General features: G+C 44.0%; 1 protein-coding gene across 2 annotated transcripts in view; it reads right to left on the minus strand.

Moving 5' to 3' along the window:
- Positions 1-14400, minus strand: part of TMC5 (transmembrane channel like 5) — a 74862-nt gene that overhangs the window by 11737 nt on the left and 48725 nt on the right. For both annotated transcript variants that reach the window (XM_081255260.1, XM_081255259.1), the window contains exons 9-14: positions 12146-12290; positions 11101-11256; positions 8419-8570; positions 4168-4246; positions 3298-3395; positions 1803-1898 (exon numbers count right to left, since the gene is read on the minus strand). In XM_081255260.1, the coding sequence (XP_081111386.1) occupies positions 1803-1898; positions 3298-3395; positions 4168-4246; positions 8419-8570; positions 11101-11256; positions 12146-12290 (726 nt within the window). The remainder of the gene's footprint in view (positions 1-1802; positions 1899-3297; positions 3396-4167; positions 4247-8418; positions 8571-11100; positions 11257-12145; positions 12291-14400) is intronic.

Genomic DNA, 14400 nt, shown 5'->3' on the forward strand with positions numbered 1-14400 from the left:
CTACTGAACTGTACACTTACCAATGGTTAATATGGTAAATTTTACGTTATGTGGTTTTTTTTTTTTTTTTTTTTTTTTTTGGCTGTATGTGGGCCTCTCACTGTTGTGGCCTCTCCCGTTGCGGAGCACAGGCTCCGGAGCGCAGGCTCAGCGGCCATGGCTCACGGGCCCAGCCGCTCCGCGGCATGTGGGATCTTCCCGGACCGGGGCACGAACCCATGTCCCCTGCATCGGCAGGCGGACTCCCAACCACTGCGCCACCAGGGAAGCCCACGTTATGTGTTTTTTACTACAATTTTTAAAAAAGAACCCTTAAGGATAACAACAGCCATATAATATCCCTACTTATAAACATTTCTGAATCAGTTACTCGCTAAGCACTTAATGCATACATTTTCTCATTTAATCCTTACCAAAACCCCGTGAAGTAGGTACAAGCATCGCCCCCATTTACAGATTAGAAAACCAAGGTTTAGAGAGAATTTATGTTATTTGCCCAACGGCATCCTGTTCATTGAGATAATGTGAGTAAAAGGCCTTTGTAAACTGCCCAGTTGCCAGTGGGTGACCTGGCAGTGTGCAAATGCATCACCTAAACTACACAAGGAAAAAGTCCTCACCACCTCCAAAAATAAATTCATTGACATTAGTGAGTTATTTGCAGATAGCCAAATCACCCGGGGCAACTTTAAAGAGTTGGAAAATAAAGCACTTTACAGTTGTGTGGCATATTGGAGATTGCAAAGCAGTTTTCTTGTATCATCTGATTTAATCCTCAACACAATTCAAAGGCAGCTATTATTATGTGCATTTGACAGATGAGGCGACTGAGGCTCAGGGAAGCTCAGTGACCTCAGTGAGTAGAAGAGCCAGCCCCAGAATCCAAGTTTATCCGACTCCATATCCCCTACTTTCAGATTAGCAACCCCCCAAAAGATGGAACCGGGCAATGTAATATGCCATGCAGAATTCTGGCATTAGCTACATCATGTTAAAATAAATAAATAAAAATAATCACTGGCTATTGGTTTGAGTTTCTAGGTGAGCTTGTCAAAAATTTGATGCAACTAGCTGGCTATTCTCAAAACACACATGCATGCTCACACACACATGCGCACACACACATGCACATGCACACATGCACAATTGCCAAAATTGAGGTGGCAAACCCCAAAGGCTACAGAGGTCCCACCAGGGCCCCACCACCAGGGAGTGAGGCACATCAAGTGTAAGGCAACCTTCTCTGCCTTTATTTTCCCAGTTCTGTTGATATCAATACAAAGTAAAGTTTTCTACCATAAAAAAACTGACAGCATAAGGGCAACAAGAAATGGCAAATCAATACTGGGGAGACAATAGTTCAAGGTGGGTCTTCAGCAAACTGGAACCACTCACCCCAGTTCAAGGCCCAGCCAATTAATGGGAGATGATCTAGATCTTTCCTTTTCTGGCGAGAAGCCAGAAATTTTAAAGTTTTTCTGAAATCTCCTGATTCTTAAATACTGGTGGTTAATTCAAATTTTTAGAAAAAGCACTGCATCGGACAAGCAAAACACACTTGCAGGCTGGATATGGCCCGGGGCCCTCCAGGTTAGGAATCCCTGCTCTATGTTGATTCTTGGCTGAAGTCCTCATAAAGGAAAAGAACAGTCTGGGACATGAATTCATGGTTCTCAGACTGGCTGGATTTGGTATCACCTATGCAGCTTTGAAAAACCACAGATTCTGGGCATTGCCACCAAAACTCCTAGTCCACAGTCAGGCTGGAACCACTGGGCAAGCCAAAGATTGTCAAAACTTACCACACCAGAGTTTGTGCGTAGATCAGTTCTAGGACATTCCTGGCAATGTCAAACTCCTGTAGGCCAAGACTTCTGATAAGCCACATCCCAATGATTCTGTGAAAATGTAATGAGTTTAGTACCCAAACCATCAACTCCCTCTTTCAAAAGATTCCTCACAATCCACAAAGGAGGACAAATCCTCACCAGTTTGGAATAAAGTCATAAGTTCCCTTGCAAATTTCTGAAAATTCCAAGTATGAGCATGTTTTTGAAGAAATAATTGAGGGAAAATGGAATTAACACAATGCATTTGAATGGAGGTACTGCTAAAGTGGTTCAAAAAAAATTCTAGAGAACATTAAACTATCCCAACTACTGTTTAAACAGATAATTATGAATTTTAAATAGGCATTATTTAAATGAGATAATTATTTAAATTATCCCAACTATTTTCTTGTTTATACCACCTTTTGCTTGTTAAACCTTTTTTTTCAGGGACCAGACTCAGCACTCTCAACCCAAATAAACTGAAATTTTTTCAGCTTTCAGTTACTGCTATTGAGTTAATGGTGTTTCCCTGTTTTCTAAATCCACAAGGAGGAACCCTACGTCCACATTTATTCTGAAGAAACTTGAGACCACTTTGATTTTTTTTCTTACGGAGGAATTGCCAGTAAAAAACTGTTGTAAAAAATAAACAAAACAACAACAACAACAAAAAACTTCTCACCTTTATGTCCAGACCCTGGACAGAGGCTGAATTAAAAGTGAGTTTGGGCGAACTGAGTGAGGAAATTTGGCTTTCAACCTACCCACTGAGGAAGGAATCAGTATTGTGCCATGCCATCTTATCACTAGGGCAACTTGCAAAAATAAGTAAATGTCTATTAGGAATGAGATGCTCATAATATTATTATAAAATAAATGAATAAATAAAAGAGGACCACACATGGGCCAATGATGACATTGCCCTAATCCTGCACACCTGGAGTCTAAAATAAAAATTAGTGCATTAATTAAATTCAGTGAAAGCAATGAGATAAATCTATAGGTACAGGCATGGAAAGATGATAAGGCATACTGACAGAATTAGTAAGAGCAAACTCCATAGCGATTTTGCAGTGTGACCCCATTTTTGTCTTGGAAAATTATATAGTATACACACACAAAGCAGTGCATAGACAAATCTGGAGGAATATACATAGACTAGAATATTAAAATGGTCTATTGTGGATAAGATTTCAAATGACTCTCTGTTTCTGTGTTTAATTTCTAGAACTTTCTCAGGAGATTGCATAGGGCCAATTGAACTAAATGAACTTTGACAACAGGACTGTCAGGTCAAGATGAAATTTCAGTTAATTCAGAAGAAAACAATATTTCAAAGGACAATAGGCAGACTTAGAACAACCTACACTTAGAGTACAGAAGGGACCCACACTTCATGCTGAGTCAGGACTATGGCTCTGGTTACAACGTCAGATATAATTACTGGAGACAGACAAATATTTACCTCCTCAGGAACTCCACCAGGAAGGAATCAGCTAAAGAGAACACAAAATCCATCAGAAGGAGCCGGTAGATTTCTTGGCCAATGAGGGTTTCCCAACACTGGAAGGCAAACAAAATTTGGGATGTGGGAGGAGGCTGTTGTCTCCACTTAGTTCCCATCTGTTCCTGGCCCCCTGTGCTGATAAGAATGTGGCTGGTGGCTTAGTCTGACCGAGTTTTTGTGTGCCCAGAAAAGCAGACCCACTCTCAACAGAAATGCACCTTTAGGGTGAATTTGTTTTCAAGAATGTGTATTCTCTTCCTGTGCTCCTTCTTCCCCCATTAGGGCTTGCCTTCCTCAGGTACCCAAACTTTCCCTTCTCACTAGCTCTCCTCTTTAACACTTTTCTTCTTTGTCCTATGCCCTCTGGATCCCGTTTCTTAGCCAAGGAGAGCAGGAGGTGTCAATGGCTAGTAATGCCTCCACTCCTTTTGCTTATTAACCTTATGAAAAATCAATGAACATCTTCTTGATTAAGAAAGTGGCCTAGAGGTTTAGCAGACTAGCACAAACGGGAAGGTTGAATTAATCAGCTTATGAAACTGGTGGTTAGTTACCTCTGTAGGAAGTCAGTGCTATGAGCTGATGGACTGGGAGCTTTTAGATTTGGCTTAATGAGGAAAGTTTCAGGTGTACAGCCCAAGGATGGATGGAAGGATGGATGGAAGAATTGATGGATGATTAGATGAATAGATGGATAAGTAGCTGGACAGATGGATGGAAAAATAACATGATATCTGCTCTAATATCATAAGCAGAAACTCTTGAGAAACTCACTTCCTCCCTGGCAGTCAAAGGCAAGCTTAAGGCAAAACAGCATGGAAATCTCACCTCTTCACCAGCCAGGGCCACAATGTTGAGCCAATAGTAACAAAGAAGTCCAATGATTGATAATTTCAGAAGGATGTTTCTAAAAAACAGAAGCGAAAACAACTACCATTACCCTCCACAGCAGTCATTAGTGCTGTTTGCCAATATTTCCTTTGGGGCATATGGTAGGATGGAAATTCCTGCCCCCCTGTGGTTGAGTGGGGCTATATGGCTAGATCTGGCAAATGAGTTGTGAGCAGAAATGATGTATGTCATTTTGTGTCACTTCTAGACTAGAGCATTTAAATGCCAGTGAGACTCTTCAAGACTCACTGTCTTCCCTCTGGAATGACAATCAGAAGTATTTGAGTTGGTTGCTGCAATCTCAGCCTGGATCCCTGAGTGACTAACATGAGCAGAAATCCCTTGCCAATCCACAATGGGCATGTAGCATGGACAAGAAATAAACATTTGTATTCTAGACCACTGAGAGTTCGAGGTGGGGGATGTTTGTTACCACAGTTTAACCTCATTTATTCTGACTGATACACCTTCTTTTAGGTATCTCCAAACTACCTGATTTCATTTCTCACTGTAATAGTAGTACATATACATACTATGCATCAGGTGCTACCATGGACAGTAAACATGCTAAGCACTTTATCAAATCATCCCTCTTAATCTTTACAACTCTATCATCAGGTAGATAGTATTTTATGCCTATCTTACCGATGAGGAAACTGAAATGCAGAGAGATGAAATAGCTTGTATGAGATCACACTATTTGTTTAGGGGCATGGCAAAGGTTCAAACTGAGGACCATCTGATTTAACAGCCTGAGGTCTTAAACCCAGTCACTTTGCCTAAATCAATACCTTCTGGTTTTAAGAAGTCTTCAGCATTGGTGTGCCAAGAATCATGCACCACAAGACCAGTGATTCTCAAAGTGTGGTCCCCAGACCAGGAGTAGCATCTGTAAACTTGTTAGAAAGGCACACTTTCTGGCCCCAACCCGGATCTGCTGAATCAGAAACTCTGGGGTTGGGGCCCAGCAATCCCTCCAGGTAATTCTGGTGCATGCTAAAAGTTGAGAACCATTGCACTAGACAGCATTGTGAAGAAGGGGACAGGATCTGTCTTTTCAACTCCAGATCCCAAACCTCTTACCCAGTGCTTAGCCTATAGTAGACCCTCAATAGCTACTGGATTAACACCTTAGTATACAGTGATACTGTGATTTATAATAAGAAATATGTGCTTGGTCTTCTTTCCCTTTTCTGGCACTGAGCTCCTAAAGCCGTTGGAATTTTCTAAATGAGGAGAGCTATCAAGGTGCCTTTTGTTATATTAATGAAGTGACTGTTGGGAAGCCCCGAGGTCTATTAAGGTTAGGGGCTGGTTGCCATGACAACCAATCCTGTGATTAGAAGGTCTGAACTCAGCTTGCCTATCTCAGACTCCAGGGAGGGGAGAGGGGCTGGAGATTGAGTTCAACCACCAGTGGCCAATTATTTAATCAATCATATCTATGTAATGAAGCCTCCATAAAAACCCAAAAGGAGGGGGTTCAGAGAGCTTCCGGATTGGTGACAGGACAATATTTGGAGAGAGTGGAAATCTCTGAGAGGGCAAGGAATCTCTACACCCCTTCCCCAAACCTTGCCCTACATATCTCTTCTACCTGGCTGTCCCTGAGTTATATCTTTTTATAATAAAGCAGTAATCTAGTAAGTAAAGTGTTTCTCTGAATTATGTGGGCCGCTCTAGCAAACTAATCAAACCTGAGGAGTTCGTTGGAACCTCCGATCTCTAGCTAGTCGGTCAGAAGCCCGGGTGACAACATGGATTTGTGACTGGCATCTGAAGTAGGGGTGGGGGCAGTCTTGTGGGACTGAGCCCTTACCTTGTGGGATCTGACGCTATCTCCAGGTAGATAGTGTCAGAGTTGAATTAAATTATAGGACACCAACCGATAGTGGAGAATGGCTTAGTGATGTGGGAAAACCCCACACATCAGAATTGGTGTCAGAACTTTATATACATTTACTGCAGTATAACTCCAGGTTAAACTAGAAAACACACTCTTCTAAGCCAAGAAAAGCTTATCATAGGTCAGAATGATTGTCTATTTCTGAGCTTTCTCATTTTCTCTGCGTGTAGAGAAGATTTTAAATACTTTATGAAGAAATACATAGGGCTAATATATATTAAAAGAGAATGAATCTCCGTTGGGATCAGAAAAATGCAAATTAGATAAAGGGATTAGATCAAAATGACACACTGAGCATACATGCCTAACACCTCTCTATCCAAATTCCATTGAAATGATAGAAAAGTTAAAAGCTAAAAGACCCATAAAGCTGAGGAAAACAAGTCACCAAGGACAGACCAGAAATACAGAGGAATTTATGAAAAATAGAAAGCAGAAATAAAAATATGAAAAGTTTAAAGAAAGATTAAAATATGAAAAGGGGTTGGAGAAAGCCCCAGTTTAAAACAGATTTGACAGAGGACTTCCTCAGAGCTTGTGGTAGTTCTGAGGATGCCCAGAGCTTAGAGACAGCAGATACGAAGTGTCTGGAAAGGGCAGCTGGGTGATTATTTGACCATGCTAGATGTCAGAAAACCTCAAAGCAACACCTGCAGACCTCAGAAGAGGTAGTTAGAGTACAGAGTCTTTGGCCCACTCAAACCCACATTCAAGTAGAAAGGCAAAATAAAAGACATGTGGGAACGTGGAAGTACTTAGAAGGCTGACCATCCTGGTATCTACTCTAAAATGATGTCTTATCGTCTGTTATAAAATGAGGAAGTTGTAAGTAGGATACATGTAACAAACACTGGTGAGCAAAGAAGCCAGTCAAACTTAATGTGTATGTCCAAAAAACTTGCTTTATGACCCTGAATTGTACATTTAAAATGGTTAAAATGGTTTCTTTAACCACACACACAAAATCCCAATTGTTTCTAACCATTGAAAGGAGGCACCCAGACGTGCAGGGTGGGTAGAAGTGAAGGCTTTCTCAGATTTTTTTCTTCAGGAGAATAATACATATATAGATTAACTCTAAACATCTTAGAAGTCAGCCCACTTTTTCTGTGAAAGGCCAGACAGCAAATATTTTTGGCCTTGCAGGCCCTACAGTCTGTATCCCAACTCTGCAGTTGTAGCAGGAAAGCAGCCATAGATAATATGTCACCAGTGGACATGGTTGCATTCCAATAAGACTTTATTTATGAAAATGGGAGGCAGGCTGGGCCTGCAGGCCGTAGTTTGCTAACTGCTGATCTAAAACATATATGCGTACGCGTGTGTTAAAATATGCTTGTTACAAATTTAAGGGTAACAGAAATGTTTAAGATCTGTATGAAGAAACTATAAACATAGACATAAGCATAGATATGCTATTCCAGGAGCAAGGAATGGCCAGTGCAAAGGTCCTGAGGTGGGTATGCAGTTTGGCATGTTTGTGAACAATCAGAAGGTGGGTAAGGCTGGGGGCACTGAGGAAGGAGGGGGGGAGGTAGAAAATGAAGTTGGAGGGCTGGCCAGGAGCCAGATCTCAGAGGCCATGGTAAGGTAATGGCTCTGGAATTGATCAGTAAAGAAAGTCAATCTATCTGCACGTACAGCCTTATCATTATAAACACCACCGTAACCAGGACTGGTCAGGGCACTAGCCAGGAAGAAGCAATAAGGACACAATTTGGGTAGTTTTATACCCTGTTTATCAAAACTGTGGGGTCACCTCTAGCACATACAGTGCCTTTGTGGGAATCACAAAATGGCACCCCTTCCCAGACAATGAATTGCCAAAAAGCAACCCCTCCACTTCCATTTGGGTGGCTGAACTACAAAAATGCACCTGTTCCTCCCGCATGATTCAGTGGGTACTCGGCCTCACAGTTTGACTCATGGGAACACTGAATGATATCAGTCCCCACTGAACACCTTAGCCAAGAACATTTGTGCAGTGCACAACCTGCCCATCCGTACATCTCATAACTGAGAACTATGTTAATCCTCAGGCTGGGAGCAATTGGGAAAGATAAGCCATTACTCTGAGCAAAAGGCAGATGTACTCAATACCTGTATTTCCTCAGGGCTCTTTGGACTTCATGGCTATTAACCCACATCATAAAAACACACTTTGCTCTTGAAATTCTTTCTGGAAAACAGAACTTTGATACTTGAGTGTAACCCTTTCTAGCTTCCATCCATTTCCCTCTATAAAAATGGAAGCTGGTGTGGGGAGTGATAGCCACACTTACCGGATCAGGAGGACGTAGACTTCATGCCTTGGCACCTCATAGCGCTCCACCAGCCTGAACATGGAGTAGAAACGAGGCACGACCAGGTTGATGCAGGACACACCGAAAGGCAGTAAGAGTACCGCCCCGGGGTTCCTGTGGGTCGCCAGGAACTACAGGGGATGGAGGGAGAGAATCAAGATGCCGACTGTACACTGGACCCCTCTCTGCCTGACTCAGAAGACCCCCCCACCCCCACCGTCACGATGGGAAAACCACAGAAGTAGATCCTCTGAGGTTAGCTATTACGGTACTATTTATCCAGCACTTACCCTGGGCCGAGAATTACCCACATGACGCTTTAATTCCCGCTACAGCCCAGCAGGTGGGTGTTAATAGGCTTAACTGATGGACAACCTGAGGCTCAGAGAGGTGAGGATACTTGCCCAGGGTCACCCAGCTAAGAAGTGGCAGATTCGAACCCTGGTCTATCAGACTCAGGGACCTGAGCTCCAACAGCCATTCTGTGACTTTATTTTCCTTACCAAGAGGTTTGGAAGAATGAGAATGTGCTCCTGGCCTTTGGAGCAAAAGCTTGAGTCACTGAAGCTACCACACAAGGGAATTCCTCCTCCCCTCTCCTGCATGCCCTTGTTCATTTCACCAGGCTTCGCCTGTCCTCAGGTGCTGAATTAGGGGCAAGGGGAGCCTCTGCTGCACATGCTGCACTTTTGTATGAGGGTCAGAGGGGCGCCCCTGCCTTCAGGTGTTTGGCTGGAGGGAAGCCTGGGCTGCCCCTCTGCCAGACGCCCTTGGGGTAAGGGATTCCAGTGGATTTATCTGATGTCTGACAATTTCCCATTCCCCACCCCCGGGCCTGACTCTGCCTCTATCTACCTCTGGATGGTTTTGAAAGCACCACATGTACTTCTGGCAGTATCTTTGGAGCCAGAGTAACCGAGGGTCAGATGCTGCCCCTCTCCCCATGCTTATAAGCTGCAAGGTTCCGAACCAGATGCATAGCTTCTCTGAGCCTCTGTCTCAGTCTGCATGATAGGGAGATTATCACATAACCCACAGAGACATTGTAAGAATTAAGTGAGACCAAATAAGGGAATGTCTAGCTGCAGGGCTGCTGAACGACACAGCTTGGGGCACCATTCACAAGAAACTGTAGCTGCCAGTGAATGCGACCCCTGGAGTTGTGCAGAGGGTTGATCCTGCCTGGCACAGGCAGATGTTCAAACAATGGGAATGATTCCACTTCCACCTCCTCTCCTCCTTAGATACCCTCCTTCACTTCAGGTGAATGTGAAGAAAACCTTCCAGGTCAAGGAGAAACTCAGAAGTCTCCTTTATACCTACAACTGCCCTGTCACAGCTTCCACCCTAAGTAGGCAGTGCCAGACCCCAGAGGACTGTGATTCAATTTTGTCTCTTTCAGGGCAATCCTTAACATGGTTAATGACAAAGCCTTAGGTCTATATAATCTCACACTCATTTTCTTGCTGGCTCCTTCGGTTTTTCATCAATTGGGTTGAGCACCTACTATGTACCAGGTATTGGGCCAGGTGCCTGGCTATTCTTTTGAAGAGACAGATGCATAAACAAGCATTTTCAATGCTGCATGTGACCAGTGCACAGGGAAAGACTGCAGAGTCAGGCACACCTAACTCAATCTAGTAAGGGTGGTGATGCTGAGAAAAGACTTCCTGGAGGAAGTGTCACTCACGCTGAGGTCTAGAAGAAGAAAAGGAGGAGCTTGCCAGATGAAGGGAAGTGGGGGAGGGCAGTGCAGGATGAATGTTTCCCTTCCAGAGATGAGGAAAAACATGGTGTGTTCAGGGAACTATGGACACACCATTTAGTGATGCTGGTGGAGATATGGGTGGCTGTGGGGTGTTGAGGCTAGAGATGTGGGCAGGGGTCACATCACAAAAGATCTATCAATCATGCCATGGAGGATAGATTTTATATTTAGAGTAATGGGAAGCCATTAAAGAAAATGACACAATCAGACCAACCCATACCACAATTCTAGGGGTTGGCAAAATGGGGTAAAATTAGCCCCATTTTCCAGAAGACTGAAATCTACAGAAAAACAGTACTTTGTCTACCTAGCTAATTAGTCTCAGAGTTCATGTCATTAAAAAAAAAAAAGAAAGAAAGAAAAACCTAACATTCCTTCAGTCACCCACAGTACCAGGCACTAAGTAGACTCTCCACGTAACTTTTCTCTAGTCCTGAACACACACCTACAAAGCAGGTATTCCCAGTTTACAGGTAAGGAATCCGGGGCTTGGAAAGAGTAAATCACTTGCCAGATTCCATCGGTTCACAGTACTTATTGAGTGCCTACTCGGTGCCAGGGGCTATGAGAGACATCAGGGATATAATAATAAAGGAGGAAACCAGAACCTGATCCCAGGCCTGCAGCCAAAGTTCCCATCTCTCCACTAGCCCAGCTTCCCACTCTGAGGTGTGCACACACGTCACCTGGGGATGTTCTTATGATGCAGATTGTGGGTCAAGGGAGGGACCCAGAATTTCTGCATTTTTTAGCAAACTTCCCGCTGGTGCGATGCTGCTGGCCACGACCCTAGTTTGAGTGGTGGGCTCTCCCCTCCCCTCCCCCTCCTGCATCCCGTCCCTTCATCTGCTTCTCTGTGCTCTGCACCCTGGAGTTCCTGCCTCTCTGGTTACCTTTGAGTTGTTCTCAGCCAGGTAATAAACGGCTGAACAGCAGGCAATGCCCACTCCAGTAGAGACAACCCAGGCTGCCAGGCGGGCAGAGAAGCGAATCAACTGCTGATTGAGTGTTAACTTGACATTCTCCTGGCAGATTTCTGACAGGTTCTCCTGTAAACACAAGGAAGTCAAGTTCACCCGCAGACCCCCTCCACTGTCAGCAAAGACTCCCCCCCAGGTCTTGCTGCCCCTAGTGACACAAACCCACCCCAGATCCACAGGAAAGAGGGCGAAAGTGCACAATGAACTTGGATTAGGAGACCTGTGGGAAAATCTCTAATGGGCAAGACCCCCATCACTTCATTAAATACATTTTCCATCTCAGAGAAACAGAGATTGGGACCATGATCTTGGGAAAATACATTGAGGCCACAGAACCTCCTTGAAGAATAAGGCTGTGTGTCTACACCAGGGAACCCTCTTGTCAAAGCCCCTTCGTTTATAAATTCTGCTTGCTCTTTTTTTTTTGATATATTTTTCTATAGACCGGGGTTTGTCAACCTTAGCGCTATTGTCATTCAGAGTTTGATAATTCTGTGACAGGGAGCCTGTCCTGTGCACTGCAGAATGTTGAGCAGCATCCCTGGCCTCTACTCACGAGGTGCCAGGAGTACACACTCCCTGGCTGCAACAACCAAAAAAGCCTCCAGACATTGCCATGTGTCCCCAGGGCAAAACCACCCTGAGTTGAAAACCACTGGATAAAAATTTAAACCTGGAACTGTGAGGTCGAGACATATTTACATTTAGGCCTTTGTTATAAATTGTTAAACTGCCCTCCGGCAAGCTTATATCAATAACAAAGCCACCACTTTGTGTGAAAATGTCCATTTCCCTACACCGTCACCAGCCCTGGGCATTTAAAATAGTTTTAGGGTTTTTTTGCCAATATCATGGAGAATAAAAAATAATTCATTAGTACTTTAAGAAAAGTTACAGACACACTGAAGGAGGAAAGATGACTGGCCCTGGGAAGGGGTGTAAAGCTAGGTTGCCTTACCCTTATCTCAGTGCTCAGATTCTTCTGTTTCAGCTTTACGGCGCTTTCATGAGTGACGGTGAAATCCCAGCAAAAGATGAGTTTAGTAATCCCTCTGGCGTAAATGTGTGGGTTAATGAAGTTGTTCCGGAAATACCTGGCCATGCTAGGGAAGGCAGAAACCAAAATATCCAGAGGTTATTAGGACAGGCATTGGGGGTGCAGGGAGTATAACAAAGAAGAGTCCCATCATTAATGGTGAAAGGCAACATGGAAGAGTTAGCCCCAAGTTCTTCTGGAACAGGGCAACAGCAAACAGAATAGTCAGGAATGCTGGCTTGGGGATCTGACTTTGTAATCCTAGATTGCCAGCTGGGGGATTTTGTCATTTTAACTGTTCTGACCCTCAGCTTCCACCTCTATTTAATGGGGAGAATAATAGTTCACAGCTCACAGAGTTATTATGGGAGTTGTATTAGTTTCTGCTATAACAAATTGCCCCAAACTTACTGGCTTAAAATGGCACTTATTTATTCTTCCTGGAGGCCAGAAATCAGAAAACGGGTCTAAAATCAAGGTATTGGCAGAGTTGTATTCCTCCTGGAGACTTTAAGGGAGAATATGCTTCCTTGCCTTTTTCCAGCATCTAGAGGCTGCCTACATTCCCTGGCTTGTGGCGCTTTCATCTTCAAAGCCAGAAGAGTAGCATATCCCACTTTCTCTCTGACATTGACCCTCCTGCCTCCCACTTTCAAGGACTTTGGGATTACATTAGCCCATTTTAAGATCCTTAATTTCATCAATCAAAATCCCTTTTGCCAGATAAGGTAACATATTCACAGGTTCTGGGGATTAGGACAGGGACATCTTTGAAAGGGGGAGCATTATTCAGCCCACCACAAGAGTCAATGTAGCCCTCAGGGCAGTACACACACGATAAAGGCAGCTGTTATTATCATGGAGATGTCAGTAGGATTCAGTGAAATCGGGCCCAGGAAGCACTTAGCACTAAACCTGGCATGTAAAAAATGCTGAGTAAAATGGACACTACCTTTCCAAAATTTGCCACCACTGAGTAATAACAGCTTAAGAAACAGAAACATTTCCTAGTCTGATAGACAAAAACAGAATCTTGTTTTATTTTGAATTATCGTGCTGGCAGTGAGGTTGTTATGGGATGAATTGTATCCTCTAAAAATTAATATGTTGACGTACTAACCCCTAATACCTGAGAAATTGACTGTATTTGGAGATAGGGTCTTTACAGAGGTAATTAAGTTAAAGTGAGATCATTTAGGTGAGCCCTAATCCAGTATGGCTAGTGCCCTTATAAGAAGGGCATATTAGGACTCAGATATGCACCAAGGGCAGATCACATGAGGACACAGTGAGAAGGCAGCTGTCTGCAAGCCAAGGAGAGAGGCCCAGGAGAAACCAACCCTGCTGACACCTTGAACTAGGACTTCTAGCCTCCAGAATTTGAGAAGAAAAATGTTTGTTGTTTAAGCCCCCCAGTCTGTGGTACTTTGTTTCAAAGACCTAGTAAACAATAGGTTTAGCAGATTGAACATCTATACCTCCTCTTTGACAATTGTCAATTGACAACGGTCAGTCAGACTACTTGAGTCGGGCTTCCCTGGTGGCGCAGTGGTTGAGAGTCCGCCTGCTGATGCAGGGGCCGTGGGTTCGTGCCCCAGTCCGGGAGGATCCCACATGCCGCGTGAGCGGCTGGGCCCGTGAGCCATGGCCGCTGAGCCTGCGCGTCCGCAGCCTGTGCTCCACAACGGGAGAGGCCACAGCAGTGAGAGGCCCACGTACCGCAAAAAAAAAAAAAAAAAAAAAAAAAACTACTTGAGTCATTGCATCCTTATTTTCAGACTGACCAATTTCTTTAAAAGCACATGAAAACTTCTCTTCCTCTATCCAAACTTATACTTTATGTTCTAGGACAAGGAATGATCAGACAGCAATGGAAAGTTGAAATTGCAGAGAAACTGTTTCTCCAGTAACTTTTTTTTTTTTTCGGTACACGGGCCTCTCACTGTTGTGGCCTCTCCCGTTGCGGAGAACAGGCTCCGGATGCGCAGGCTCAGCGGCCATGGCTCACGGGCCCAGCCGCTCCGTGTATATGGGATCTTCCCGGACTGGGGCACGAACCCGTGTCCCCTGCATCGGCAGGCGAACTCTCAACCACTGCGCCACCAGGGAAGCCCTCTCCAGTAACTTTTGAGTATCTTGAATTTTGCCTAAATCTAAAAAGAGCTTAGAATCAGAAA

This window comes from Mesoplodon bidens (assembly GCF_964165515.1).
Source record: "Mesoplodon bidens genome assembly, chromosome: 15".
Classification (NCBI taxonomy): domain Eukaryota; kingdom Metazoa; phylum Chordata; class Mammalia; order Artiodactyla; family Ziphiidae; genus Mesoplodon; species Mesoplodon bidens.